Source organism: Somniosus microcephalus, unplaced genomic scaffold (assembly GCF_052327205.1).
Source record: "Somniosus microcephalus isolate GS21.2 unplaced genomic scaffold, FLI_Smic_1.0 unresolved_chr3, whole genome shotgun sequence".
Taxonomy (NCBI): Eukaryota; Metazoa; Chordata; class Chondrichthyes; order Squaliformes; family Somniosidae; genus Somniosus; species Somniosus microcephalus.
Window position 1 is genome coordinate 18747811 of NW_028225181.1, and position 25664 is coordinate 18773474.

The window sequence follows — 25664 nt, forward strand, 5'->3', positions numbered from 1 at the left end:
TACAGAGATAGGGAGGGTTGTAGGGGCTAGGGGAGGTTACAGAGATAGGGAGGGTTGTTGGGGCTGGAGGAGGTTACAGGAATAAGGAGGGCTGTAGGGGCTGGAGGAGGTTACAGAGATAGGGAGGGTTATAGGGGCTGGAGGAGGTTACAGAGATAGGGAGGGTTGTAGGGGCTGGAGGAGGTTACAGAGATAAGGAGGGATGTAGGGGCTGGAGGAGGTTACAGAGATAGGGAGCGTTGTTGGGGCTGGAGGAGGTTACAGAGATAGGGAGGGTTGTAGGGCTGGAGGAGGTTACAGAGATAGGGAGGGTTGTAGGGGCTGGAGGAGGTTACAGAGATAAGGAGGGATGTAGGGGGCTGTAGGAGGTTACAGAGATAGGGAGGGTCATAGGGGCTGGAGGAGGTTACAGAGATAGGGAGGGTTGTAGGAGCTGGAGGAGGTTACAGAGTTAGGGAGGGTTGTAGGGGATGGAGGAGGTTACAGAGATAGGGAGGGTCGTAGGGGCTGGAGGAGGTTACAGAGATAGGGAGGGTTGTAGCGGCTGGAGCAGGTTACAGAGATAGGGAGGTTCGTAGGGGCTGGAGCAGGTTACAGAGATAGAGAGGGTTGTAGGGGCTGGAGGAGGTTACAGAAATAGGGAGGGTTGTAGGGGATGGAGGAGGTTACAGAGATAGGGAGGGTTGTAGGGGCTGGAGCAGGTTACAGAGATAGGGAGGTTTGTAGGGGCTGGAGCAGGTTATAGAGATAGGGAGGGTTGTAGGGGCTGGAAGAGGTTACAGAGATAGGGAGGGTTGTAGGGGCTGGAGCAGGTTACAGAGATAGAGAGGGTTGTTGGGGCTGGAGGAGGTTACAGAGATAGGGAGGGTTGTAGCGGCTGGAGCAGGTTACAGAGATAGGGAGGTTCGTAGGGGCTGGAGCAGGTTACAGAGATAGAGAGGGTTGTAGGGGCTGGAGGAGGTTACAGAGATAGGGAGGGTTGTAGGGGATGGAGGAGGTTACAGTGATAGGGAGGGTTGTAGGGGCTGGAGGAGGTTATAGAGATAGGGAGGGTTGTAGAGGTTGGAGGAGGTTACAGAGATAGGGAGGGTTGTAGGGGCTGGAGGAGGTGACAGAGATAGGGAGGGTTGTAGGGGGCTGGAGGAGGTTACAGAGATAGGGAGGGTTGTAGGGGCTGGAGGAGGTTACAGAGATAGGGAGGGTCGTAGGGGCTGGGGGAGGTTACAGAGATAGGGAGGGTTGTAGGGGCTGGAGGAGGTTACAGAGATAGAGAGGGTTGTAGGGGCTGGAGGAGGTCACAGAGATAGGGAGGGTCGTAGGGGCTGGAGGAGGTTACAGAGATAGGGAGGATTGTTGGAGCTGGAGGAGGTTACAGAGATAGGGAGGGTTGTAGGGGCTGGAGGAGGTTACAGAGATAGGGAGGGTTGTAGGGGCTGGAGGAGGTTACAGAGATAGGGAGGATTGTTGGAGCTGGAGGAGGTTACAGAGATAGGGAGGGTTGTAGGGGCTGGAGGAGGTTACAGAGATAGGGAGGGTTGTAGGGGCTGGAGGAGGTTACAGAGATAGGGAGGGTTGTAGGGGCTGGAGGAGGTTACAGAGATGGGGGGGCAGTCGGTGTAATGATATCAGCAAATAGTGATGTTATTTGCCTGTTTGATTATCATGTCTTACCAGCATGTTTGCCTGATTGATTGCTTGTGCCTGACCAGCAGAGGTCATCTGACAGACAAGCAGAGGAGTTTAGTTTCAGTTTCGTTCTAGATGCATCACGAGCATGATGTCTCTTGTAATGCTGTTATAACTGAGTTGAACATACTTCAGATAAAAACTCATTCTCTTTCATAAATGCCTCGTCATTGAACCCACAAAGAAATCAATACAGTAGGGGCTGGAGGAGGATACAGAGATAGGGAGGGTCGTGGGGCTGGAGGAGGTTACAGAGATAGGGAGGGTTGTAGGGGCTGGACGAGGTTACAGAGATAGGGAGGGTTGTAGGGGCTGGAGGAGGTTACAGAGATAGGGAGGGTTGTAGGGGCTGGACGAGGTTACAGAGATAGGGAGGGTCGTGGGGCTGGAGGAGGTTACAGAGATAGGGAGGGTTGTAGGGGCTGGAGGAGGTTACAGAGATAGGGAGGGTTGTCGGGGCTGGAGGAGGTTACAGAGATAGGGAAGGTTGTAGGGGCTGGAGGAGGTTACAGAGATAGGGAGGGTTGAAGGGGCTGGAGGAGGTTACAGAGATGAGGGTTGTAGGGACTGGAGGAGGTTACAGAGATAGGGAGGGTTGTTGGGGCTGGAGGATGTTACAGAGATAGGGAGGGTCATAGGGGCTGGAGGAGGTTACAGAGATAGGGAGGGTTGTAGGGGCTGGAGGAGGTTACAGAGATAGGGGGGGTTGTAGGGACTGGAGGAGGTTACAGAGATAGGGAGGGTTGTAGCGGCTGGAGGAGGTTACAGAGATAGGGAGGGTTGTAGGGGCTGGAGGAGGTTACAGAGATAGGGAGGGTTGTAGGGGCTGGAGGGGGTTAGAGATAGGGAGGGTTGTAGGGGCTGGAGTAGGTTACAGAGATAGGGAGGGTTGTAGGGGCTGGAGGAGGTTACAGAGATAGGGAGGGTTGTAGGGGCTGGAGGAGGTTACAGAGATAGGGAGGGTTGTAGGGGCTGGAGGAGGTTACAGAGATAGGGAGGGTTGTTGGGTCTGGAGGTGGTTATAGAGATAGGGAGTGTTGTAGGGGCTGGAGTAGGTTACAGAGATAGGGAGGGTTGTAGGGGCTGGAGGAGGTGACAGAGATAGGGAGGGTTGTAGGGGCTGGAGGAGGTTACAGAGATAGGGAGGGGTTGTAGGGGCTGGAGGAGGTTACAGAGATAGGGAGGGTTGTTGGGGCTGGAGGAGGTTACAGAGATAAGGAGGGTTGTAGGGACTGGAGGAGGTTACAGAGATAGGGAGGGTTGTTGGGGCTGGAGGAGGTTACAGAGATAAGGAGGGTCGTAGGGACTGCAGGAGGTTACAGAGATAGGGAGGGTTGTTGGGGCTGGAGGAGGTTACAGAGATAGGGAGGGTCGTAGGGGCTGGAGGAGGTTACAGAGATAGGGAGGGTTGTAGGGACTGCAGGAGGTTACAGAGATAGGGAGGGTTGTTGGGGCTGGAGGAGGTTACAGAGATAGGGAGGGTTGTAGGGACTGCAGGAGGTTACAGAGATAGGGAGGGTTGTAGGGACTGCAGGAGGTTACAGAGATAGGGAGGGTTGTAGGGACTTCTGGAGGTTACAGAGATAGGGAGGGTTGTAGGGACTGCAGGAGGTTACAGAGATAGGGAGGGTTGTCGAGGCTGGTGGGGGTTATAGAGATAGGGAGGGTTGTAGGGGCTGGAGGAGGTTACAGAGATAGGGAGGATCGTAGGTGTAATGATATCAGCAAATAGTGATGGTATTTGCCTGTTTGATTATGATGCCTTACCAGCATGTTTGCATGTATTGATTACTTATGCCTGACCAGCAGAGGGCATGTGACAGAGACAAGCTGTTGAGTTTAGTTTCAGTTTCGTTCTAGATGGATTTCTAACATGATGTCTCCTGTAAATGCTGTTAACTGAGTTGAACAATCTTTAGCTAAAAAGTCATTCTCTTTCATAAATGTCTCGTCATTGAACCCACATACAAATCAATACAGTAGGGACTGGAGGAGGTTACAGAGATAGGGAGGGTTGTAGGGACTGCAGGAGGTTACAGAGATAGGGAGGGTTGTAGGGGCTGGAGGAGGTTACAGAGATAGGGAGGGTTGTAGGGGCTGGAGGAGGTTACAGAGATAGGGAGGGTTGTAGGGCCTGGAGCAGGTTACAGAGATAGGGAGGGTTGTAGGGGATGGAGGGGGTTACAGAGATAGGGAGGGTTGTAGGGGCTGGAGGAGGTTACAGAGATAGGGAGGGTTGTAGGGGCTAGGGGAGGTTACAGAGATAGGGAGGGTTGTTGGGGCTGGAGGAGGTTACAGGAATAAGGAGGGCTGTAGGGGCTGGAGGAGGTTACAGAGATAGGGAGGGTTATAGGGGCTGGAGGAGGTTACAGAGATAGGGAGGGTTGTAGGGGCTGGAGGAGGTTACAGAGATAAGGAGGGATGTAGGGGCTGGAGGAGGTTACAGAGATAGGGAGCGTTGTTGGGGCTGGAGGAGGTTACAGAGATAGGGAGGGTTGTAGGGCTGGAGGAGGTTACAGAGATAGGGAGGGTTGTAGGGGCTGGAGGAGGTTACAGAGATAAGGAGGGATGTAGGGGGCTGTAGGAGGTTACAGAGATAGGGAGGGTCATAGGGGCTGGAGGAGGTTACAGAGATAGGGAGGGTTGTAGGAGCTGGAGGAGGTTACAGAGTTAGGGAGGGTTGTAGGGGATGGAGGAGGTTACAGAGATAGGGAGGGTCGTAGGGGCTGGAGGAGGTTACAGAGATAGGGAGGGTTGTAGCGGCTGGAGCAGGTTACAGAGATAGGGAGGTTCGTAGGGGCTGGAGCAGGTTACAGAGATAGAGAGGGTTGTAGGGGCTGGAGGAGGTTACAGAAATAGGGAGGGTTGTAGGGGATGGAGGAGGTTACAGAGATAGGGAGGGTTGTAGGGGCTGGAGCAGGTTACAGAGATAGGGAGGTTTGTAGGGGCTGGAGCAGGTTATAGAGATAGGGAGGGTTGTAGGGGCTGGAAGAGGTTACAGAGATAGGGAGGGTTGTAGGGGCTGGAGCAGGTTACAGAGATAGAGAGGGTTGTTGGGGCTGGAGGAGGTTACAGAGATAGGGAGGGTTGTAGCGGCTGGAGCAGGTTACAGAGATAGGGAGGTTCGTAGGGGCTGGAGCAGGTTACAGAGATAGAGAGGGTTGTAGGGGCTGGAGGAGGTTACAGAGATAGGGAGGGTTGTAGGGGATGGAGGAGGTTACAGTGATAGGGAGGGTTGTAGGGGCTGGAGGAGGTTATAGAGATAGGGAGGGTTGTAGAGGTTGGAGGAGGTTACAGAGATAGGGAGGGTTGTAGGGGCTGGAGGAGGTTACAGAGATAGGGAGGGTTGTAGGGGGCTGGAGGAGGTTACAGAGATAGGGAGGGTTGTAGGGGCTGGAGGAGGTTACAGAGATAGGGAGGGTCGTAGGGGCTGGGGGAGGTTACAGAGATAGGGAGGGTTGTAGGGGCTGGAGGAGGTTACAGAGATAGAGAGGGTTGTAGGGGCTGGAGGAGGTCACAGAGATAGGGAGGTTTGTAGGGGCTGGAGGAGGTTACAGAGATAGGGAGGGTTGTAGGGGCTGGAGCAGGTTAGAGAAAGGGAGGGTCATACGGGCTGGAGCAGGTTACAGAGATAAAGAGGGTTGTAGGGGCAGGAGGAGGTTACAGAGATAGGGAGGGTTGTAGGGGCTGGAGCAGGTTACAGAGATAGGGAGGGTTGTAGGGGCTGGAGGAGGTTACAGAGATAGGGAGGGTTGTCGGGGCTGGAGGAGGTTACAGAGATAAGGAGGGTTGTACGGACTGCAGCAGGTTACAGAGATAGGGAGGGTTGTAGGGGCTGCAGGAGTTTACAGAGATAGGGAGGGTTGTTGGGTCTGGAGGTGGTTATAGAGATAGGGAGTGTTGTAGGGGCTGGAGTAGGTTACAGAGATAGGGAGGGTTGTAGGGGCTGGAGGAGGTTACAGAGATAGGGAGGGTTGTAGGGGCTGGAGGAGGTTACAGAGATAGGGAGGGGTTGTAGGGGCTGGAGGAGGTTACAGAGATAGGGAGGGTTGTTGGGGCTGGAGGAGGTTACAGAGATAAGGAGGGTTGTAGGGACTGGAGGAGGTTACAGAGATAGGGAGGGTTGTTGGGGCTGGAGGAGGTTACAGAGATAAGGAGGGTCGTAGGGACTGCAGGAGCTTACAGAGATAGGGAGGGTTGTTGGGGCTGGAGGAGGTTACAGAGATAGGGAGGGTCGTAGGGGCTGGAGGAGGTTACAGAGATAGGGAGGGTTGTAGGGACTGCAGGAGGTTACAGAGAAAGGGAGGGTTGTTGGGGCTGGAGGAGGTTACAGAGATAGGGACGGTTGTAGGGACTGGAGGAGGTTACAGAGATAGGGAGGGGTTGTAGGGGCTGGAGGAGGATACAGAGATAGGGAGGGTTGTTGGGGCTGGAGGAGGTTACAGAGATAAGGAGGGTTGTAGGGACTGGAGGAGGTTACAGAGATAGGGAGGGTTGTTGGGGCTGGAGGAGGTTACAGAGATAAGGAGGGTCGTAGGGACTGCAGGAGGTTACAGAGATAGGGAGGGTTGTTGGGGCTGGAGGAGGTTACAGAGATAGGGAGGGTCGTAGGGGCTGGAGGAGGTTACAGAGATAGGGAGGTTTGTAGGGACTGCAGGAGGTTACAGAGATAGGGAGGGTTGTTGGGGCTGGAGGAGGTTACAGAGATAGGGAGGGTTGTAGGGACTGCAGGAGGTTACAGAGATAGGGAGGGTTGTAGGGACTGCAGGAGGTTACAGAGATAGGGAGGGTTGTAGGGACTTCTGGAGGTTACAGAGATAGGGAGGGTTGTAGGGACTGCAGGAGGTTACAGAGATAGGGAGGGTTGTCGAGGCTGGTGGGGGTTATAGAGATAGGGAGGGTTTTAGGGGCTGGAGGAGGTTACAGAGATAGGGAGGATCGTAGGTGTAATGATATCAGCAAATAGTGATGGTATTTGCCTGTTTGATTATGATGCCTTACCAGCATGTTTGCATGTATTGATTACTTATGCCTGACCAGCAGAGGGCATGTGACAGAGACAAGCTGTTGAGTTTAGTTTCAGTTTCGTTCTAGATGGATTTCTAACATGATGTCTCCTGTAAATGCTGTTAACTGAGTTGAACAAACTTTAGCTAAAAAGTCATTCTCTTTCATAAATGTCTCGTCATTGAACCCACATACAAATCAATACAGTAGGGACTGGAGGAGGTTACAGAGATAGGGAGGGTTGTAGGGACTGCAGGAGGTTACAGAGATAGGGAGGGTTGTAGGGGCTGGAGGAGGTTACAGAGATAGGGAGGGTTGTAGGGGCTGGAGGAGGTTACAGAGATAGGGAGGGTTGTAGGGCCTGGAGCAGGTTACAGAGATAGGGAGGGTTGTAGGGGATGGAGGGGGTTACAGAGATAGGGAGGGTTGTAGGGGCTGGAGGAGGTTACAGAGATAGGGAGGGTTGTAGGGGCTAGGGGAGGTTACAGAGATAGGGAGGGTTGTTGGGGCTGGAGGAGGTTACAGGAATAAGGAGGGCTGTAGGGGCTGGAGGAGGTTACAGAGATAGGGAGGGTTATAGGGGCTGGAGGAGGTTACAGAGATAGGGAGGGTTGTAGGGGCTGGAGGAGGTTACAGAGATAAGGAGGGATGTAGGGGCTGGAGGAGGTTACAGAGATAGGGAGCGTTGTTGGGGCTGGAGGAGGTTACAGAGATAGGGAGGGTTGTAGGGCTGGAGGAGGTTACAGAGATAGGGAGGGTTGTAGGGGCTGGAGGAGGTTACAGAGATAAGGAGGGATGTAGGGGGCTGTAGGAGGTTACAGAGATAGGGAGGGTCATAGGGGCTGGAGGAGGTTACAGAGATAGGGAGGGTTGTAGGAGCTGGAGGAGGTTACAGAGTTAGGGAGGGTTGTAGGGGATGGAGGAGGTTACCGAGATAGGGAGGGTCGTAGGGGCTGGAGGAGGTTACAGAGATAGGGAGGGTTGTAGCGGCTGGAGCAGGTTACAGAGATAGGGAGGTTCGTAGGGGCTGGAGCAGGTTACAGAGATAGAGAGGGTTGTAGGGGCTGGAGGAGGTTACAGAAATAGGGAGGGTTGTAGGGGATGGAGGAGGTTACAGAGATAGGGAGGGTTGTAGGGGCTGGAGCAGGTTACAGAGATAGGGAGGTTTGTAGGGGCTGGAGCAGGTTATAGAGATAGGGAGGGTTGTAGGGGCTGGAAGAGGTTACAGAGATAGGGAGGGTTGTAGGGGCTGGAGCAGGTTACAGAGATAGAGAGGGTTGTTGGGGCTGGAGGAGGTTACAGAGATAGGGAGGGTTGTAGCGGCTGGAGCAGGTTACAGAGATAGGGAGGTTCGTAGGGGCTGGAGCAGGTTACAGAGATAGAGAGGGTTGTAGGGGCTGGAGGAGGTTACAGAGATAGGGAGGGTTGTAGGGGATGGAGGAGGTTACAGTGATAGGGAGGGTTGTAGGGGCTGGAGGAGGTTATAGAGATAGGGAGGGTTGTAGAGGTTGGAGGAGGTTACAGAGATAGGGAGGGTTGTAGGGGCTGGAGGAGGTTACAGAGATAGGGAGGGTTGTAGGGGGCTGGAGGAGGTTACAGAGATAGGGAGGGTTGTAGGGGCTGGAGGAGGTTACAGAGATAGGGAGGGTCGTAGGGGCTGGAGGAGGTTACAGAGATAGGGAGGGTTGTAGGGGCTGGAGGAGGTTACAGAGATAGAGAGGGTTGTAGGGGCTGGAGGAGGTCACAGAGATAGGGAGGTTTGTAGGGGCTGGAGGAGGTTACAGAGATAGGGAGGGTTGTAGGGGCTGGAGCAGGTTAGAGAAAGGGAGGGTCATACGGGCTGGAGCAGGTTACAGAGATAAAGAGGGTTGTAGGGGCAGGAGGAGGTTACAGAGATAGGGAGGGTTGTAGGGGCTGGAGCAGGTTACAGAGATAGGGAGGGTTGTAGGGGCTGGAGGAGGTTACAGAGATAGGGAGGGTTGTCGGGGCTGGAGGAGGTTACAGAGATAAGGAGGGTTGTACGGACTGCAGCAGGTTACAGAGATAGGGAGGGTTGTAGGGGCTGGAGGAGTTTACAGAGATAGGGAGGGTTGTTGGGTCTGGAGGTGGTTATAGAGATAGGGAGTGTTGTAGGGGCTGGAGTAGGTTACAGAGGTAGGGAGGGTTGTAGGGGCTGGAGGAGGTTACAGAGATAGGGAGGGTTGTAGGGGCTGGAGGAGGTTACAGAGATAGGGAGGGGTTGTAGGGGCTGGAGGAGGTTACAGAGATAGGGAGGGTTGTTGGGGCTGGAGGAGGTTACAGAGATAAGGAGGGTTGTAGGGACTGGAGGAGGTTACAGAGATAGGGAGGGTTGTTGGGGCTGGAGGAGGTTACAGAGATAAGGAGGGTCGTAGGGACTGCAGGAGGTTACAGAGATAGGGAGGGTTGTTGGGGCTGGAGGAGGTTACAGAGATAGGGAGGGTCGTAGGGGCTGGAGGAGGTTACAGAGATAGGGAGGGTTGTAGGGACTGCAGGAGGTTACAGAGATAGGGAGGGTTGTTGGGGCTGGAGGAGGTTACAGAGATAGGGAGGGTTGTAGGGACTGCAGGAGGTTACAGAGATAGGGAGGGTTGTCGAGGCTGGTGGGGGTTATAGAGATAGGGAGGATTGTAGGGGCTGGAGGAGGTTACAGAGATAGGGAGGATCGTAGGTGTAATGATATCAGCAAATAGTGATGGTATTTGCCTGTTTGATTATGATGCCTTACCAGCATGTTTGCATGTATTGATTACTTATGCCTGACCAGCAGAGGGCATGTGACAGAGACAAGCTGTTGAGTTTAGTTTCAGTTTCGTTCTAGATGGATTTCTAACATGATGTCTCCTGTAAATGCTGTTAACTGAGTTGAACAAACTTTAGCTAAAAAGTCATTCTCTTTCATAAATGTCTCGTCATTGAACCCACATACAAATCAATACAATAGGGACTGGAGGAGGTTACAGAGATAGGGAGGGTTGTAGGGACTGCAGGAGGTTACAGAGATAGGGAGGGTTGTAGGGGCTGGAGGAGGTTACAGAGATAGGGAGGGTTGTAGGGGCTGGAGGAGGTTACAGAGATAGGGAGGGTTGTAGGGGCTGGAGGAGGTTACAGAGATAGGGAGGGTTGTAGGGCCTGGAGCAGGTTACAGAGATAGGGAGGGTTGTAGGGGATGGAGGGGGTTACAGAGATAGGGAGGGTTGTAGGGGCTGGAGGAGGTTACAGAGATAGGGAGGGTTGTAGGGGCTAGGGGAGGTTACAGAGATAGGGAGGGTTGTTGGGGCTGGAGGAGGTTACAGGAATAAGGAGGGCTGTAGAGGCTGGAGGAGGTTACAGAGATAGGCAGGGTTATAGGGGCTGGAGGAGGTTACAGAGATAGGGAGGGTTGTAGGGGCTGGAGGAGGTTACAGAGATAAGGAGGGATGTAGGGGCTGGAGGAGGTTACAGAGATAGGGAGCGTTGTAGGGGCTGGAGGAGGTTACAGAGATAGGGAGGGTTGTAGGGCTGGAGGAGGTTACAGAGATAGGGAGGGTTGTAGGGGCTGGAGGAGGTTACAGAGATAAGGAGGGATGTAGGGGGCTGTAGGAGGTTACAGAGATAGGGAGGGTCATAGGGGCTGGAGGAGGTTACAGAGATAGGGAGGGTTGTAGGAGCTGGAGGAGGTTACAGAGATAGGGAGGGTTGTAGGGGATGGAGGAGGTTACAAAGATAGGCAGGGTCGTAGGGGCTGGAGGAGGTTACAGAGATAGGGAGGGTTGTAGGGGCTGGAGGAGGTTACAGAGATAGGGAGGGTTGTAGGGGATGGAGGAGGTTACAGAGATAGGGAGGTTCGTAGGGGCTGGAGCAGGTTACAGAGATAGAGAGGGTTGTAGGGGCTGGAGGAGGTTACAGAGATAGGGAGGGTTGTAGGGGATGGAGGAGGTTACAGAGATAGGGAGGGTTGTAGGGGCTGGAGCAGGTTACAGAGATAGGGAGGTTTGTAGGGGCTGGAGCAGGTTATAGAGATAGGGAGGGTTGTAGGGGCTGGAAGAGGTTACAGAGATAGGGAGGGTTGTAGGGGCTGGAGCAGGTTACAGAGATAGAGAGGGTTGTTGGGGCTGGAGGAGGTTACAGAGATAGGGAGGGTTGTAGCGGCTGGAGCAGGTTACAGAGATAGGGAGGTTCGTAGGGGCTGGAGCAGGTTACAGAGATCGAGAGGGTTGTAGGGGCTGGAGGAGGTTACAGAGATAGGGAGGGTTGTAGGGGATGGAGGAGGTTACAGTGATAGGGAGGGTTGTAGGGGCTGGAGGAGGTTATAGAGATAGGGAGGGTTGTAGAGGTTGGAGGAGGTTACAGAGTTAGGGAGGGTTGTAGGGGCTGGAGGAGGTTACAGAGATAGGGAGGGTTGTAGGGGGCTGGAGGAGGTTACAGAGATAGGGAGGGTTGTAGGGGCTGGAGGAGGTTACAGAGATAGGGAGGGTCGTAGGGGCTGGAGGAGGTTACAGAGATAGGGAGGGTTGTAGGGGCTGGAGGAGGTTACAGAGATAGAGAGGGTTGTCGGGGCTGGAGGAGGTCACAGAGATAGGGAGGTTTGTAGGGGCTGGAGGAGGTTACAGAGATAGGGAGGGTCGTAGGGGCTGGAGCAGGTTAGAGAAAGGGAGGGTCATACGGGCTGGAGCAGGTTACAGAGATAAAGAGGGTTGTAGGGGCAGGAGGAGGTTACAGAGATAGGGAGGGTTGTAGGGGCTGGAGCAGGTTACAGAGATAGGGAGGGTCGTAGGGGCTGGAGCAGGTTACAGAGATAGAGAGGGTTGTAGGGGCTGGACGAGGTTACAGAGCTAGGGAGGGTTGTAGGGGCTGGAGGAGGTTACAGAGATAGGGAGGTTTGTAGGGGCTGGGGGGGTTATAGAGATAGGGAGGATTGTAGGGGCTGGAGCAGGTTACAGAGATAGGGAGGGTTGTAGGGGCTGGAGCAGGTTACAGAGATAGAGAGGGTTGTAGGGGCTGGAGGAGGTTACAGAGATAGGGAGGGTTGTAGGGGCTGGAGCAGGTTACAGAGATAGGGAGGGTTGTAGGGGATGGAGGAGGTTACAGAGATAGGGAGGGTTGTAGGGGCTGGAGGAGGTTACAGAGATAGGGAGGGTTGTAGGGGGCTGGAGGAGGTTACAGAGATAGGGAGGGTTGTAGGGGCTGGAGGATGTTACAGAGATAGGGAGGGTTCTAGAAGTTGGAGGAGGTTACAGAGATAGGGAGGGTTGTAGGGGGTGGAGGAGGTTACAGAGATAGGGAGGGTTGTGGGGGCTGGAGGAGGTTACAGAGATAGGGAGGGTTGTAGGGGCTGGAGGAGGTTACAGAGATAGGGAGGGTCGTAGGGGCTGGAGGAGGTTACAGAGATAGGGAGGGTTGTAGGGGCTGGAGGAGGTTGCAGAGATAGGGTGGGTCGTAGGGGCTGGAGCAGGTTACAGAGATAGGGAGGGTTGTAGGGGCTGGAGGAGGTTACAGAGATAGGGAGGGTTGTAGGGGCTGGAGGAGGGTACAGAGATAGGGAGGATTGGAGGGGCTGGAGGAGGTTACAGAGATAGGAAGGGTTGTAGGGGCTGGAGGAGGTTGCAGAGATAGGGAGGGTTGTAGGGGCTGGAGGAGGTTACAGAGATAGGGAGGGTTGTAGGGGCTGGAGGAGGTAATAGAGATAGGGAGGGTTGCAGTGGGCTGGAGGAGGTTACAGAGATAGGGAGGGTTGTAGGGGCTCGAGGGGGTTATAGAGATAGGGAGGGTTGTAGGGGCTGGAGGAGGTTACAGAGATAGGGAGGGTTGTAGGGGCTCGAGGGGGTTATAGAGATAGGGAGGGTTGTAGGGGCTGGAGGAGGTTACAGAGATAGGGAGGATTGTAGGGGCTGGAGGAGGTTACAGAGATAGGGAGGGTTGTAGTGGGCTGGAGGAGGTTACAGAGATAGGGTGGGTCGTAGGGGCTGGAGCAGGTTACAGAGATAGGGAGGGTTGTAGGGGCTGGAGGAGGTTACAGAGATAGGGAGGGTTGTCGGGGCTGGAGGAGGTTACAGAGATAGGGAGGATTGGAGGGGCTGGAGGAGGTTACAGAGATAGGAAGGGTTGTAGGGGCTGGAGGAGGTTGCAGAGATAGGGAGGGTTGTCGGGGCTGGAGGAGGTTACAGAGATAGGGAGGGTTGTAGGGGCTGGAGGAGGTTACAGAGATAGGGAGGGTTGTAGGGGCTGGAGGAGATTACAGAGCTAGGGAGGGTTGTAGGGGGCTGGAGGAGGTTACAGAGATAGGGAGGGTTGTAGGGGCTGGAGGAGGTTACAGAGATAGGGAGTGTTCTACAAGTTGGAGGAGGTTACAGAGATAGGGAGGGTGGTAGGGGGTGGAGGAGGTTACAGAGATAGGGAGGGTTGTAGGGGGCTGGAGGAGGTTACAGAGATAGGGAGGGTTGTAGGGGCTGGAGGAGGTTACAGAGATAGGGTGGGTCGTAGGGGCTGGAGGAGGTTACAGAGATAGGGAGGGTTGTAGGGGCTGGAGGAGGTTACAGAGATAGGGAGGGTTGTAGGGGCTGGAGGAGGTTACAGAGATAGGGTGGGTCGTAGGGGCTGGAGCAGGTTACAGAGATAGGGAGGGTTGTAGGGGCTGGAGGAGGTTACAGAGATAGGGAGGGTTGTAGGGGCTGGAGCAGGTTACAGAGATAGGGAGGGTTGTAGGGGATGGAGGAGGTTACAGAGATAGGGAGGGTTGTAGGGGCTGGAGGAGGTTACAGAGATAGGGAGGGTTGTAGGGGCTGGAGGAGGTTACAGAGATAGGGTGGGTCGTAGGGGCTGGAGCAGGTTACAGAGATAGGGAGGGTTGTAGGGGCTGGAGGAGGTTACAGAGATAGGGAGGGTTGTAGGGGCTGGAGCAGGTTACAGAGATAGGGAGGGTTGTAGGGGATGGAGGAGGTTACAGAGATAGGGAGGGTTGTAGGGGCTGGAGGAGGTTACAGAGATAGGGAGGGTTGTAGGGGGCTGGAGGAGGTTACAGAGATAGGGAGGGTTGTAGGGGCTGGAGGAGGTTACAGAGATAGGGAGGGTTCTAGAAGTTGGAGGAGGTTACAGAGATAGGGATGGTTGTAGGGGGTGGAGGAGGTTACAGAGATAGGGAGGGTTGTAGAGGGCTGGAGGAGGTTACAGAGATAGGGAGGGTTGTAGGGGCTGGAGGAGGTTACAGAGATAGGGAGGGTCGTAGGGGCTGGAGGAGGTTACCGAGATAGGGAGGGTTGTAGGGGCTGGAGGAGGTTACAGAGATAGGGAGGGTTGTAGGGGCTGGAGGAGGTTACAGAGATAGGGTGGGTCGTAGGGGCTGGAGCAGGTTACAGAGATAGGGAGGGTTGTAGGGGCTGGAGGAGGTTACAGAGATAGCGAGGATTGTAGGGGCTGGAGGAGGTTACAGAGATAGGGAGGGTTGTATGGGTTGGAGGAGGTTACAGAGATAGGGAGGGTTGTAGGGGCTGGAGGAGGTTACAGAGATAGGGAGGGTTGTAGGGGATGGAGCTGGTTACAGAGATAGGGAGGTTTGTAGGGGCTGGAGGAGGTTACAGAGATAGGGAGGGTTGTAGTGGCTGGAGGAGGTTACAGTGATAGGGAGGGTTGTAGGGGCTGGAGGAGGTTACAGAGATAGGGAGGGTTGTAGGGGCTGGAGGAGGTTACAGAGATAGGGAGTGTTGTAGCGGCTGGAGGAGGTTACAGTGATAGGGAGGGTTGTAGGGGCTGGAGCAGGTTACAGAGATATGGAGGGTTGTCGGGGCTGGAGGAGGTTACAGAGAGAGGGAGGGTTGTCGGGGATGGAGGAGGTTACAGATATAGGGAGGGTTGTAGGGGCTGGAGCAGGTTACAGAGATAGGGAGGGTTGTAGGGGATGGAGGAGGTTACAGAGATAGGGAGGATTGTAGAGGCTGGAGCAGGTTACAGAGATAGGGAGGGTTGTAGGGGATGGAGGAGGTTACAGAGATAGGGAGGGTTGTAGAGTCTGTTGGAGGTTGCAGAGATAGGGAGGGTTGTAGGGGCTGGAGCAGGTTACAGAGATAGGGAGGGTCGTAGGGGCTGGAGGAGGTTACAGATATAGGGAGGGTTGTAGGGGCTGGAGCAGGTTACAGAGATAGGGAGGGTTGTAGGGGATGGAGGAGGTTACAGAGATAGGGAAGGTTGTAGAGGCTGTTGGAGGTTACAGAGATAGGGAGGGTTGTAGGGGCTGGAGCAGGTTACAGAGATAGGGAGGGTTGTAGGGGATGGAGGAGGTTACAGAGATAGGGAGGGTTGTAGGGGCTGGAGGAGGTTACAGAGATAGGGAGGTTTGTAGGGGGCTGGAGGAGGTTACAGAGATAGGGAGGGTTGTAGGGGCTGGAGGAGGTTACAGAGATAGGGAGGGTTCTAGAAGTTGGAGGAGGTTACAGAGATAGGGATGGTTGTAGGGGGTGGAGGAGGTTACAGAGATAGGGAGGGTTGTAGAGGGCTGGAGGAGGTTACAGAGATAGGGAGGGTTGTAGGGGCTGGAGGAGGTTACAGAGATAGGGAGGGTCGTAGGGGCTGGAGGAGGTTACCGAGATAGGGAGGGTTGTAGGGGCTGGAGGAGGTTACAGAGATAGGGTGGGTTGTAGGGGCTGGAGGAGGTTACAGAGATAGGGTGGGTCGTAGGGGCTGGAGCAGGTTACAGAGATAGGGAGGGTTGTAGGGGCTGGAGGAGGTTACAGAGATAGCGAGGATTGTAGGGGCTGGAGGAGGTTACAGAGATAGGGAGGGTTGTATGGGTTGGAGGAGGTTACAGAGATAGGGAGGGTTGTAGGGGCTGGAAGAGGTTACAGAGATAGGGAGGGTTGTAGGGGATGGAGCTGGTTACAGAGATAGGGAGGTTTGTAGGGGCTGGAGGAGGTTACAGAGATAGGGAGGGTTGTAGTGGCTGGAGGAGGTTACAGTGATAGGGAGGGTTGTAGGGGCTGGAGGAGGTTACAGAGATAGGGAGGGTTGTAGGGGCTGGAGGAGGTTACAGAGATAGGGAGTGTTGTAGCGGCTGGAGGAGGTTACAGTGATAGGGAGGGTTGTAGGGGCTGGAGCAGGTTACAGAGATATGGAGGGTTGTCGGGGCTGGAGGAGGTTACAGAGAGAGGGAGGGTTGTCGGGGATGGAGGAGGTTACAGATATAGGGAGGGTTGTAGGGGCTGGAGCAGGTTACAGAGATAGGGAGGGTTGTAGGGGATGGAGGAGGTTCCAGAGATAGGGAGGATTGTAGAGGCTGGAGCAGGTTACAGAGATAGGGAGGGTTGTAGGGGATGGAGGAGGTTACAGAGATAGGGAGGGTTGTAGAGTCTGTTGGAGGTTGCAGAGATAGGGAGGGTTGTAGGGGCTGGAGCAGGTTACAGAGATAGGGAGGGTCGTAGGGGCTGGAGGAGGTTACAGATATAGGGAGGGTTGTAGGGGCTGGAGCAGGTTACAGAGATAGGGAGGGTTGTAGGGGATGGAGGAGGTTACAGAGATAGGGAAGGTTGTAGAGGCTGTTGGAGGTTGCAGAGATAGGGAGGGTTGTAGGGGCTGGAGCAGGTTACAGAGATAGGGAGGGTCGTAAGGGCTGGAGGAGGTTACAGAGATAGGGAGGTGGGGTTGAGGAGGTTACAGAGATAGGGAGGTGGGGTTGAGGAGGCCGCGGAGGGATTTGAACACGAGGATGAGAATTTTGAAATCGAGGTGTTGCCGGACCGAGAGCCAGTGTAGGTCAGCGAGCGACAGGGGGATGATGGACGAACGGGACTGGGTGCGAGTCAGGACACGGTGCAGCAGGAGTTTCGGAGGAGCTCAAGTTGATGCAGGGCGGAAGGCCGGAGGTCCCCAGGAGAGCGTCGGAATAGTCCGAGTCTGGGGGTGACCACGGCAGGGGTGAGGGTTTCAGCAGCGGATGAGCTGAGGCAAGGGTTGGAATCGGGCGATGTTATGGAGGTGGAAATAGGCGGTCTTGATGATGGAGAGGATACTTGGGGACGGAAACTCAACTCGGGGTCAAATAGGATACCGAGCTTGAGAGCACAGGGCCGAGTGGCCTCCTTCTGTGCCGTGAATTTCTATCATTCTGTAATTCAGTAACAGTCTGGTTCATCCTCAGAGAGGGACCAGGGGGGGCAATGGAGTCGGTGGCTCGGGAGCGAAGACAATGACCTCAGTCTTCCTGATATTTCACTGTAGGAAATTTCTGCTCGTCCACACACACGGACAATCCTGGGAAACTCCAGCGCACAATCGGTGGAGATGGAGAAGTAACCGTTCGGTTGGAAGAGCAATCTCTTCCTTGACCCCTTTGAAGCTCTTTCTATTCCTGGTTCTAGATACTTGCCTTTGGTAGCACTGAGCGGCGGACACCACCCAGTCGGGATGGATCAGGGACCCCGCACAGAAGTGGTAGCCCACGTTCAGAGAGACGATCCAGGGAGTGCCGTGCTTGGGGCACTCGTAGCCACCGACGATCTTGTCGTCATCGTCAGGGGCAGCGGCTGTGGGGGTCGAGAGGAGAAGAAACAGGGTTAAGCCTCGGTGGGGGGGGGGGGCAGCAAAGGGGCCGGCGGCAGTGAGTCCTCGAGAAGAGGAGGAGCAGAAAGAGGGAGAGGGGAGCCGAGAGGGCGAAGGGAAAGGAAGGAACTCGTCAACTGTTACCGGCAAAGCCCAGGAACGCTGCAAGCAGAAGGGTCTTCATCATCGCTTCGAATTTTGTAACTGCAGGTGGCAGAAAGCTGGGAGGTTTTATAGGCAGCGCGGAGCCTGTTGTCAGAGAATAACACGACCTCAAGACCCATTAGTTATCACAAAGGGGCTAAGTCCTTGGGAGCAGCAAGAGCAGGTGTGTGTTTCTCAGCCACATTCCCTGGGTGGTGGATCACGCTTCAGTCAGGCGTAGCACAGGTGTGTGTTTCTCAGTCACCTTCCCTGGGCGGTGGATCACGCTTCAGTCAGGCGTAGCACAGGTGTGTGTTTCTCAGTCACCTTCCCTGGGCGGTGGATCACGCTTCAGTCAGGCGTAGCACAGGTGTGTGTTTCTCAGTCACCTTCCCTGGGCGGTGGATCACGCTTCAGTCAGGCGTAGCACAGGTGTGCAGATCCCCCAGTCCGTGCAGTTCGGGTACGAGCCAGTTAACCAACTGCAGAGTTTCAGAACCTGCGGTCCTTTCTCTAGAAAAGGGAAAACTGACGGAGACCTGATAGAGATCCTTCAGATGAAGTTAAGGGAGCCACAGGGGAGATGTCTCCACTTGTGGAGGGCGACCAGAACTAGGGGCCACCAATATAAGACAGTCACGGATAAGTTTAAAGCCCATGGGATCCGGGGCAAAGTGTCAAGTTGGATTCAAAACTGGCTCGGAGACAGGAAGCAGAGGGTCATGGTCGATGGGTGTTTGTGTGACTGGAAGGCTGTTCCCAGTGGGGTTCCGCAGGGCTCAGTACTGGGTCCCTTGCATTTTGTGGTGTATATCAATGATTTGGACTTGAATATAGGGGGTATGATTAAGAAATTTGCAGATGATACTAAAATCGGCTGTGTGGTTGATACTGAAGAAGGAAGCTCTGTAGGGGGTGGCGGGTGGCGCGTGCGCCCAGTCAGTTATGCCTCTGACTGCCTGTGAGCGGTTCGAATCGCTCCCACACCCCTGGGTTCTAGACACCGGACTTAGGTACAGGTGGCGATACAGAAAACTCGAGTAGACAGGTGGTTTGGTGTAAGAAAACCAAGATTTTATTAAGACAGAAGCGAAAACACAGTCTCATGAGAAATTACTGGTAGAAAAATTACAGGCATATAACAATAACTATATACTTATACAGGGAATGGGGAACACACGGCACATCGAGGGAAAAACAACTACTTTAACAATCCCCTTATCCTTATCCCACCCCTATACCTAACTAGATTAAGCTATGAGGGGCCGGGAATTCATGCTCACCAATCCAAAGCAAAGCCTGTTGTTTTAGCAATTGCGAGTTTTGAGGTCCGGCCTCCTGTCCTTTGGGGTACTCCGCCGCCACGTGATCTCAGGGCGCGGTGCTGGAGCTGCTGCTGCGACACACCTTTCTTCTCCTCAGCTACCGTCGTCGTCTCGTCGCGATGGGTTCTCTTCTTCTTCTCCCTCGGGCGGTCGTCGGCGGTAACGTTGTGTCACCGAGACGGTTGGCAGTTTTCACTGCTTAGATTTTACTACCCAAGCGTCAAATGCCGGTATATTCGTTATGGCGTGGACACCTGCTTTTAACGCCAGCTCATTCGCAGTGTTTAGCTAGCCAACTTAGTCTCACTGTCCATATATTTTCTTCCCCCAAGCACCAGCTTATAACTAGGCCCTCGGTCTTAATTAATGCGTCTTCTGCTGCCCTTCTCGGCTCTTGTCGGGTCTTTACCTTTTTCTTCGTCTCGCCTCATTTTGCCTCGTTTCGCCTCGTCTCGCCCTTTTGTGGCCCGTGTGTCCTGTATGACTTTGGACTCGGGTCTCGTCCTCCACCCGCGATTGGTATGAATGTCCTTGGTTGCGAAATCAATGCGGGGAGCGAGAAGAGAACCCGCCACGAGGCCAGGGCACGAGTACGAGCGGCGGCAGCCCAAGACCAGACAAGAGGTCAGAGTCAAGAGAAGAGAGCAAGCGAGCCGTTGCTACTAAGGGCCTACGGTTATGCTCCTTTCGATGGCCCTTAATCTGCGTGCCAAATCAGGTCAGTCCATTGTTTGATTTTTGGCGGGCTGTTTTAAATGATTATACCAATCTAAACAAACTAGCTTTAGATGGCCGTTTATCGCACCCGATGGCCCGATGTCCGGGCTATATTGTCATTAATGCATTTGAATCGGCCTGTGCAGCCTTGATGGCTTCCATAAGCTGTTTCCGATTATTTTTGCGGACAAACTAATGGCCTTGTGCTTAGGCCTAACTGGGTTGATCTGTTCCAATCTGACGAAATGCATATTCAGTGTTTGCCTAGCTGTCTGGTTTTTCAAACACAATGCATTTTAAGTTTCGGTTTCCCAAAGCAGCCAGTTCTGTGCTGCAGAGTGTAAAATCTTACAGGCTTTTGGTCACGAGGTGCGGACGCCATCTTTTGGGTACCCTTTTTAAATTGTCCATAAATAACCTTGGGGAAATGTGGGAATTTTGCAAATCTTACAGCTGCAGACTGCAGGAAGATATCAATCAATTGGTCAGGAGGGCAGAACTGTGGCAAATGGAATTCAATCCGGAGAAGCGTGAGGTAATGCATTTGAGGAGGGCTAACAAGGAAAGGGAATACACATTAAATGGTAGGACACTGAGTAGTGTAGAGGAACAAAGGAGACCTTGGAGTGCATGTCCACAGATCCCTGAAGGTAGCAGGCCAGGTAGATAAGGTGGTTAAGAAGGCATACGGAATGCTTGCCTTTATTAGCCGTGGCATAGAATACAAGAGCAGGGGGGTTATGCTTCAACTGAATAAAACACTAGTTAGGCCTCAGCTAGAGTACTGCGTGCAGTTCTGGTCACCACATTACAGGAAAGATGCGATTGCACTAGAGGGGGTACAGAGTCAAGATGGCGGCCGTGGCGGTCCGGTGCTGAGAGCGCCCTCCCAGCTTCGGGCGGCCAGCTCTCGCCACTCGCTCCCGCAACCGGAGCGAGGTGCTCGGCGAGTCGGGCAGAGGCAGCACAGCGCGGTGAGCAGCAGCCACGCCGACCCGCTGGAGCACATCGGCCGGCAGCTCCTCGGCGGGAAGGAATTCCGACTGGGAGGAGGGGAGCCGAGCATGGCGGCCAGAGGCCGAACCGTGAGAGGGAGAAGCAAGCCCCGGGCCGTCGGACCGCGGAGCGTGGAGCCGGCGGACGGCGAGGAGGAGGCCGCGGCGACTGGAGCATTCACATCCCGACGATGTGTTCGGCGAGTCGGGCGGAGGCAGCGCAGCGCAACGAGCAGCAGCCACGACGACCCGCCGCAGCACGTCGGCCGGCAGCTCCATGGCAGGAAACTCGCAGTCCAACTGGGAGGAGGGGAGCCGGGCATGGCGGCCAGAGGTCGGATCGTGAGCGGGAGAAGCAGGCCACCACACGTGGAGCCGGCAACAGTGAGGAGGAGGCCGTGGTGACGAGGAGAACAGAGCGGCTGAGGGACATCGTGCTCCCACTGCCACGGGAAGCCATTGTATTGACTCTCTGAACGCGGCGCTGTATGTATAGCTGACGTGTCCCGACGGGGAACAAGCATTCCATTGTACTTGTACTGGTTACATATGGCAAATCAAATTGAACTGAAAAGGAGATTTACGAGGATGTTGCCGGGAGTAGAGAATCTTAGTGCAACGAGACCTGGGTGTCCTTGTGCACCAGTCGCTGAAGGTAAGCATGCAGGTGCAGCAGGCGGTTAAGAAAGCAAATGGTATGTTGGCCTTCGTAGCGAGAGGGTTTGAGTACAGGAGCAAGGATGTCTTGCTACAGTTGTACAGGGCCTTGGTGAGGCCGCACCTTGAGTATTGTGTGCAGTTTTGGTCACCTTATCTGAGGAAGGACGTTCTTGCCATGGAGGGAGTGCAGCGAAGATTCACCAGACTGATACCTGGGATGGCAGGAATGATGTATGAGGAGAGATTGTGTCGATTGGGCATTTACTCACTGGAGTTTAGAAGATTGAGAGGGGATCTCATCGAAACCTATAAAATTCTGTCAGGTCTGAACAGACTAGATGCTGGAAGGATGTTCCCGATGGTCGGGGAGTCCAGAACCAGGGGTCACAGTCTAAGGATAAGGGGTAGGACATTTAGGACTGAAATGAGGAGGAATTTCTTCACCCAGAGAGTGGTGAACCTGTGGAATTCTCTACCACAGAAGGCAGTTGAGGCCAATTCATTAAATATATTCAAGAAGGAGTTGGATATATTTCTCAAGGCTAAGGGGATCAAGGGGTATGGGGAGAAAGCAGGGACCGGGTACTGAATTTGGATGATCAGCCATGATCTCATTGAATGGCGGAGCAGGCTCGAGGGGCCGAATGGCCTACTCCTGCTCCTATCTTCTATGTCTCTATGAAGAAAGACTGGATAGGCTGGGTCTGTTTTCCTTGGAACCGAGGAGGCTGAGGGGAGACCTTATTGAGGTGAATAAAATTATGAGGGGCCTAGATAGAGTGGCTAGAAAGGGCCTATTCTATCACTGATGGGTGAGACTAGAACTAGGGGGCATAATCTAAGAATAAGGGGCTGCCCTTTCAAAACTGAGATGAGGAGAAACTTCTTCACTCAGAGGGTAGTAAATCTATGGAATTTGCTACCTCAGAGAGCTGTGGAAGCTGCGACATTAAATAAATTTAAAACGGAGATAGACAGTTTCCTAGCTGATAAGGGAATTAGGGGTTACGGGGAGAGGGCAGGGAAGTGGAGGTGAGTCTAGGTTCGGATCAGCCATGATCCTATTGAATGGCGGAGCAGGCCCGAGGGGCTGTATGGCCTACTCCTGCTCCTACTTCTTATGTTCTTAGTAGAGGGGTCAAAAACCAGGGGGCACAGATTTAAAATAATTGGGGGAAGGTTTAGAGGGGATTTCAGGGGAAATGTCTTCACCCAGAGGGTTGTGGGGGTCTGGCACTCACTGCCTGAAAGGGTGGTAGAGGCAGGAACCCTAACCACATTTAAAAGGTACTTGGATATGCACTTGGGGTGCTGTAACCTGCAGGGCTACGGACCGAGAGCTGGGAAGTGGGATTGGGCTGGACAACCCTTTGTTGGCCGGCCCGGACACGATGGGCCGAAATGGCCTCCTTCCGTGCTGTAACTTTCTGTGATTCTATGAAATCCAATAGGGAATTCCGGAGTAACTTCTTCACCCAGAGAGTGGTGAGAATGGGGAACTCGCTACCACAGGGAGTGGTTGAGGCGAAGAGCAGAGATACATTTAAGGGGAAGCTGGATAAACACACGAGGGAGAAAGGAACAGAAGGATATGATGCTAGGGTCTGGTGAAGAGAGGTGGGAGGAGGCTGGTGTGGAGCATAAACACCGGCACGGACCAGTGGGGCCGAATGGCCTGTTTCTGTGCTGCAAACTTCAGTGGAAGAATTCTCTTAATTAACAGGCTCGAGGGGCTGAATGGGCCTCCTCCTGTTCCTGTGTAACAGGCTCAAGGAGCTGAGTGGGCCTCCCCCTGTTCCTGTGTAACAGGCTCGAGGGGCTGAATGGGCCTCCCCCTGTTCCTGTGTAACAGGCTCGAGGGGTTGAATGGGCCTCCCCCTGTTCCTGTGGTTACAGGATCGAGGAGCTGAATGGGCCTCCCCCTGTTCCTGTGTAACAGGCTCGAGGGGCTGAATGGGCCTCCTCCTGTTCCTGTGTAACAGGCTCGAGGGGCTGAATGGCCTCCTCCTGTTCCTGTGTAACAGGCTCGAGGGGGCTGAATGGGCCTCCTCCTGTTCCTGTGTAACAAGCTCGAGGGGCTGAATGGGCCTCCCCCTGTTCCTGTGTAACAGGCTCGAGGGGCTGAATGGGCCTCCTCCTGTTCCTGTGTAACAAGCTCGAGGGGCTGAATGGGCCTCCTCCTGTTCCTGTGTAACAGGCTCGAGGGGCTGAATGGGCCTCCTCCTGTTCCTGTGTAACAGGCTCGAGGGGCTGAATGGGCCTCCCCCTGTTCCTGTGTAACAGGCTCGAGGGGCTGAATGGGCCTCCTCCTGTTCCTGTGTAACAGGCTCGAGGTGCTGAATGGGCCTCCTCCTGTTCCTGTGTAACAGGCTCGAGGGGCTGAATGGGCCTCCTCCTGTTCCTGTGTAACAGGATCGAGGAGCTGAATGGGCCTCCCCCTGTTCCTGTGTAACAGGCTCGAGGGGCTGAATGGGCCTCCTCCTGTTCCTGTGTAACAGGCTCGAGGGGCTGAGTGGGCCTCCTCCTGTTCCTGTGTAACAGGCTCGAGGGGCTGAGTGGGCCTCCCCCTGTTCCTGTGGTTACAGGATCGAGGAGCTGAATGGGCCTCCCCCTGTTACTGTGTAACAGGCTCGAGGGACTGAATGGGCCTCCTCCTGTTCCTAGGTTACAGGGTCGAGGAGGCTGAATGGGCCTCATCCTGTTCCTGTGTAACAAGCTCAAGGGGCTGAATGGGCCTCCTCCTGTTCCTGTGTAACAGGCTCGAGGGGCTGAATGGGCCTCCTCCTGTTCCTGTGTAACAGGATCGAGGGGCTGACTGGGTCTCCTCCTGTTCCTGTGTAACAGGCTCGAGGAGGCTGAATGGGCCTCCTCCTGTTCCTGTGTAACAAGCTCGAGGGGCTGAATGGGCCTCCTCCTGTTCCTGTGTAACAGGCTCGAGGGGCTGAATGGGCCTCCCCCTGTTCCTGTGTAACAGGCTCGAGGAGGCTGAATGGGCCTCCTCCTGTTCCTGTGTAACAGGCTCGAGGGGCTGAATGGGCCTCCTCCTGTTCCTGTGTAACAGGCTCGAGGGGCTGAATGGGCCTCCTCCTGTTCCTGTGTAACAGACCCGAGGGGCTGAATGGGCCTCCTCCTGTTCCTGTGTAACAGGCTCGAGGGGCTGAATGGGCCTCCCCCTGTTCCTGTGTAACAGGCTCGAGGGGCTGAATGGGCCTCCCCCTGTTCCTGTGGTTACAGGATCGAGGAGCTGAATGGGCCTCCCCCTGTTCCTGTGTAACAAGCTCGAGGGGCTGAATGGGCCTCCTCCTGTTCCTGTGTAACAGGCTCGAGGGGCTGAATGGCCTCCTCCTGTTCCTGTGTAACAGGCTCGAGGGGGCTGAATGGGCCTCCTCCTGTTACTGTGTAACAGGCTCGAGGGGCTGAATGGGCCTCCTCCTGTTACTGTGTAACAGGCTCGAGGGGCTGAATGGGCCTCCTCCTGTTCCTGTGTAACAGGCTCGAGGGGCTGAATGGCCTCATCCAGTTCCTGTGTAACAGGCTCGAGGGGCTGAATGGGCCTCCCCCTGTTCCTGTGTAACAAGCTCGAGGAGGCTGAATGGGCCTCCTGCTGTTCCTGTGTAACAGGCTCGAGGGGCTGAATGGGCTCCCCCTCTTCCTGTGTAACAGGCTCGAGGAGGCTGAATGGGCCTCCCCCTGTTCCTGTGTAACAGGCTCGAGGGGCTGAATGGGCCTCCCCCTGTTCCTGTGTAACAAGCTCGAGGGGCTGAATGGGCCTCCTCCTGTTCCTGTGTAACAGGCTCGAGGGGCTGAATGGGCCTCCTCCTGTTCCTGTGTAACAGACCCGAGGGGCTGAATGGGCCTCCTCCTGTTCCTGTGTAACAGGCTCGAGGGGCTGAATGGGCCTCCCCCTGTTCCTGTGGTTACAGGATCGAGGAGCTGAATGGGCCTCCCCCTGTTCCTGTGTAACAAGCTCGAGGGGCTGAATGGGCCTCCTCCTGTTCCTGTGTAACAGGCTCGAGGGGCTGAATGGCCTCCTCCTGTTCCTGTGTAACAGGCTCGAGGGGGCTGAATGGGCCTCCTCCTGTTACTGTGTAACAGGCTCGAGGGGCTGAATGGGCCTCCTCCTGTTACTGTGTAACAGGCTCGAGGGGCTGAATGGGCCTCCTCCTGTTCCTGTGTAACAGGCTCGAGGGGCTGAATGGCCTCATCCAGTTCCTGTGTAACAGGCTCGAGGGGCTGAATGGGCCTCCCCCTGTTCCTGTGTAACAAGCTCGAGGAGGCTGAATGGGCCTCCTGCTGTTCCTGTGTAACAGGCTCGAGGGGCTGAATGGGCTCCCCCTCTTCCTGTGTAACAGGCTCGAGGAGGCTGAATGGGCCTCCCCCTGTTCCTGTGTAACAGGCTCGAGGAGGCTGAATGGGCCTCCTCCTGTTCCTATGTAACAGGCTCGAGGGGCTGAATGGGCCTTCCCCTGTTCCTGTGTAACAGGCTCCAGGGGCTGAATGGGCCTCCCCCTGTTCCTGTGTAACAGGCTCGAGGAGGCTGAATGGGCCTCCTCCTGTTCCTGTGTAACAGGCTCGAGGGGCTGAATGGGCCTCCTCCTGTTCCTGT

At 54.7% G+C, this 25664-nt stretch overlaps 1 protein-coding gene across 1 annotated transcript in view; it reads right to left on the reverse strand.

Moving 5' to 3' along the window:
• The window catches only part of LOC147091269 (trypsin-like), a 45567-nt gene extending 28166 nt beyond the window's left edge, over positions 1 to 17401 (reverse strand). The window contains exons 1-2 of the mRNA XM_085976496.1: positions 17362 to 17401; positions 17045 to 17201 (exon numbers count right to left, since the gene is read on the reverse strand). Of these exons, the coding sequence (XP_085832622.1) occupies positions 17045 to 17201; positions 17362 to 17401 (197 nt within the window). The remainder of the gene's footprint in view (positions 1 to 17044; positions 17202 to 17361) is intronic.
• Between the last annotated feature and the right edge of the window lie 8263 nt (positions 17402 to 25664).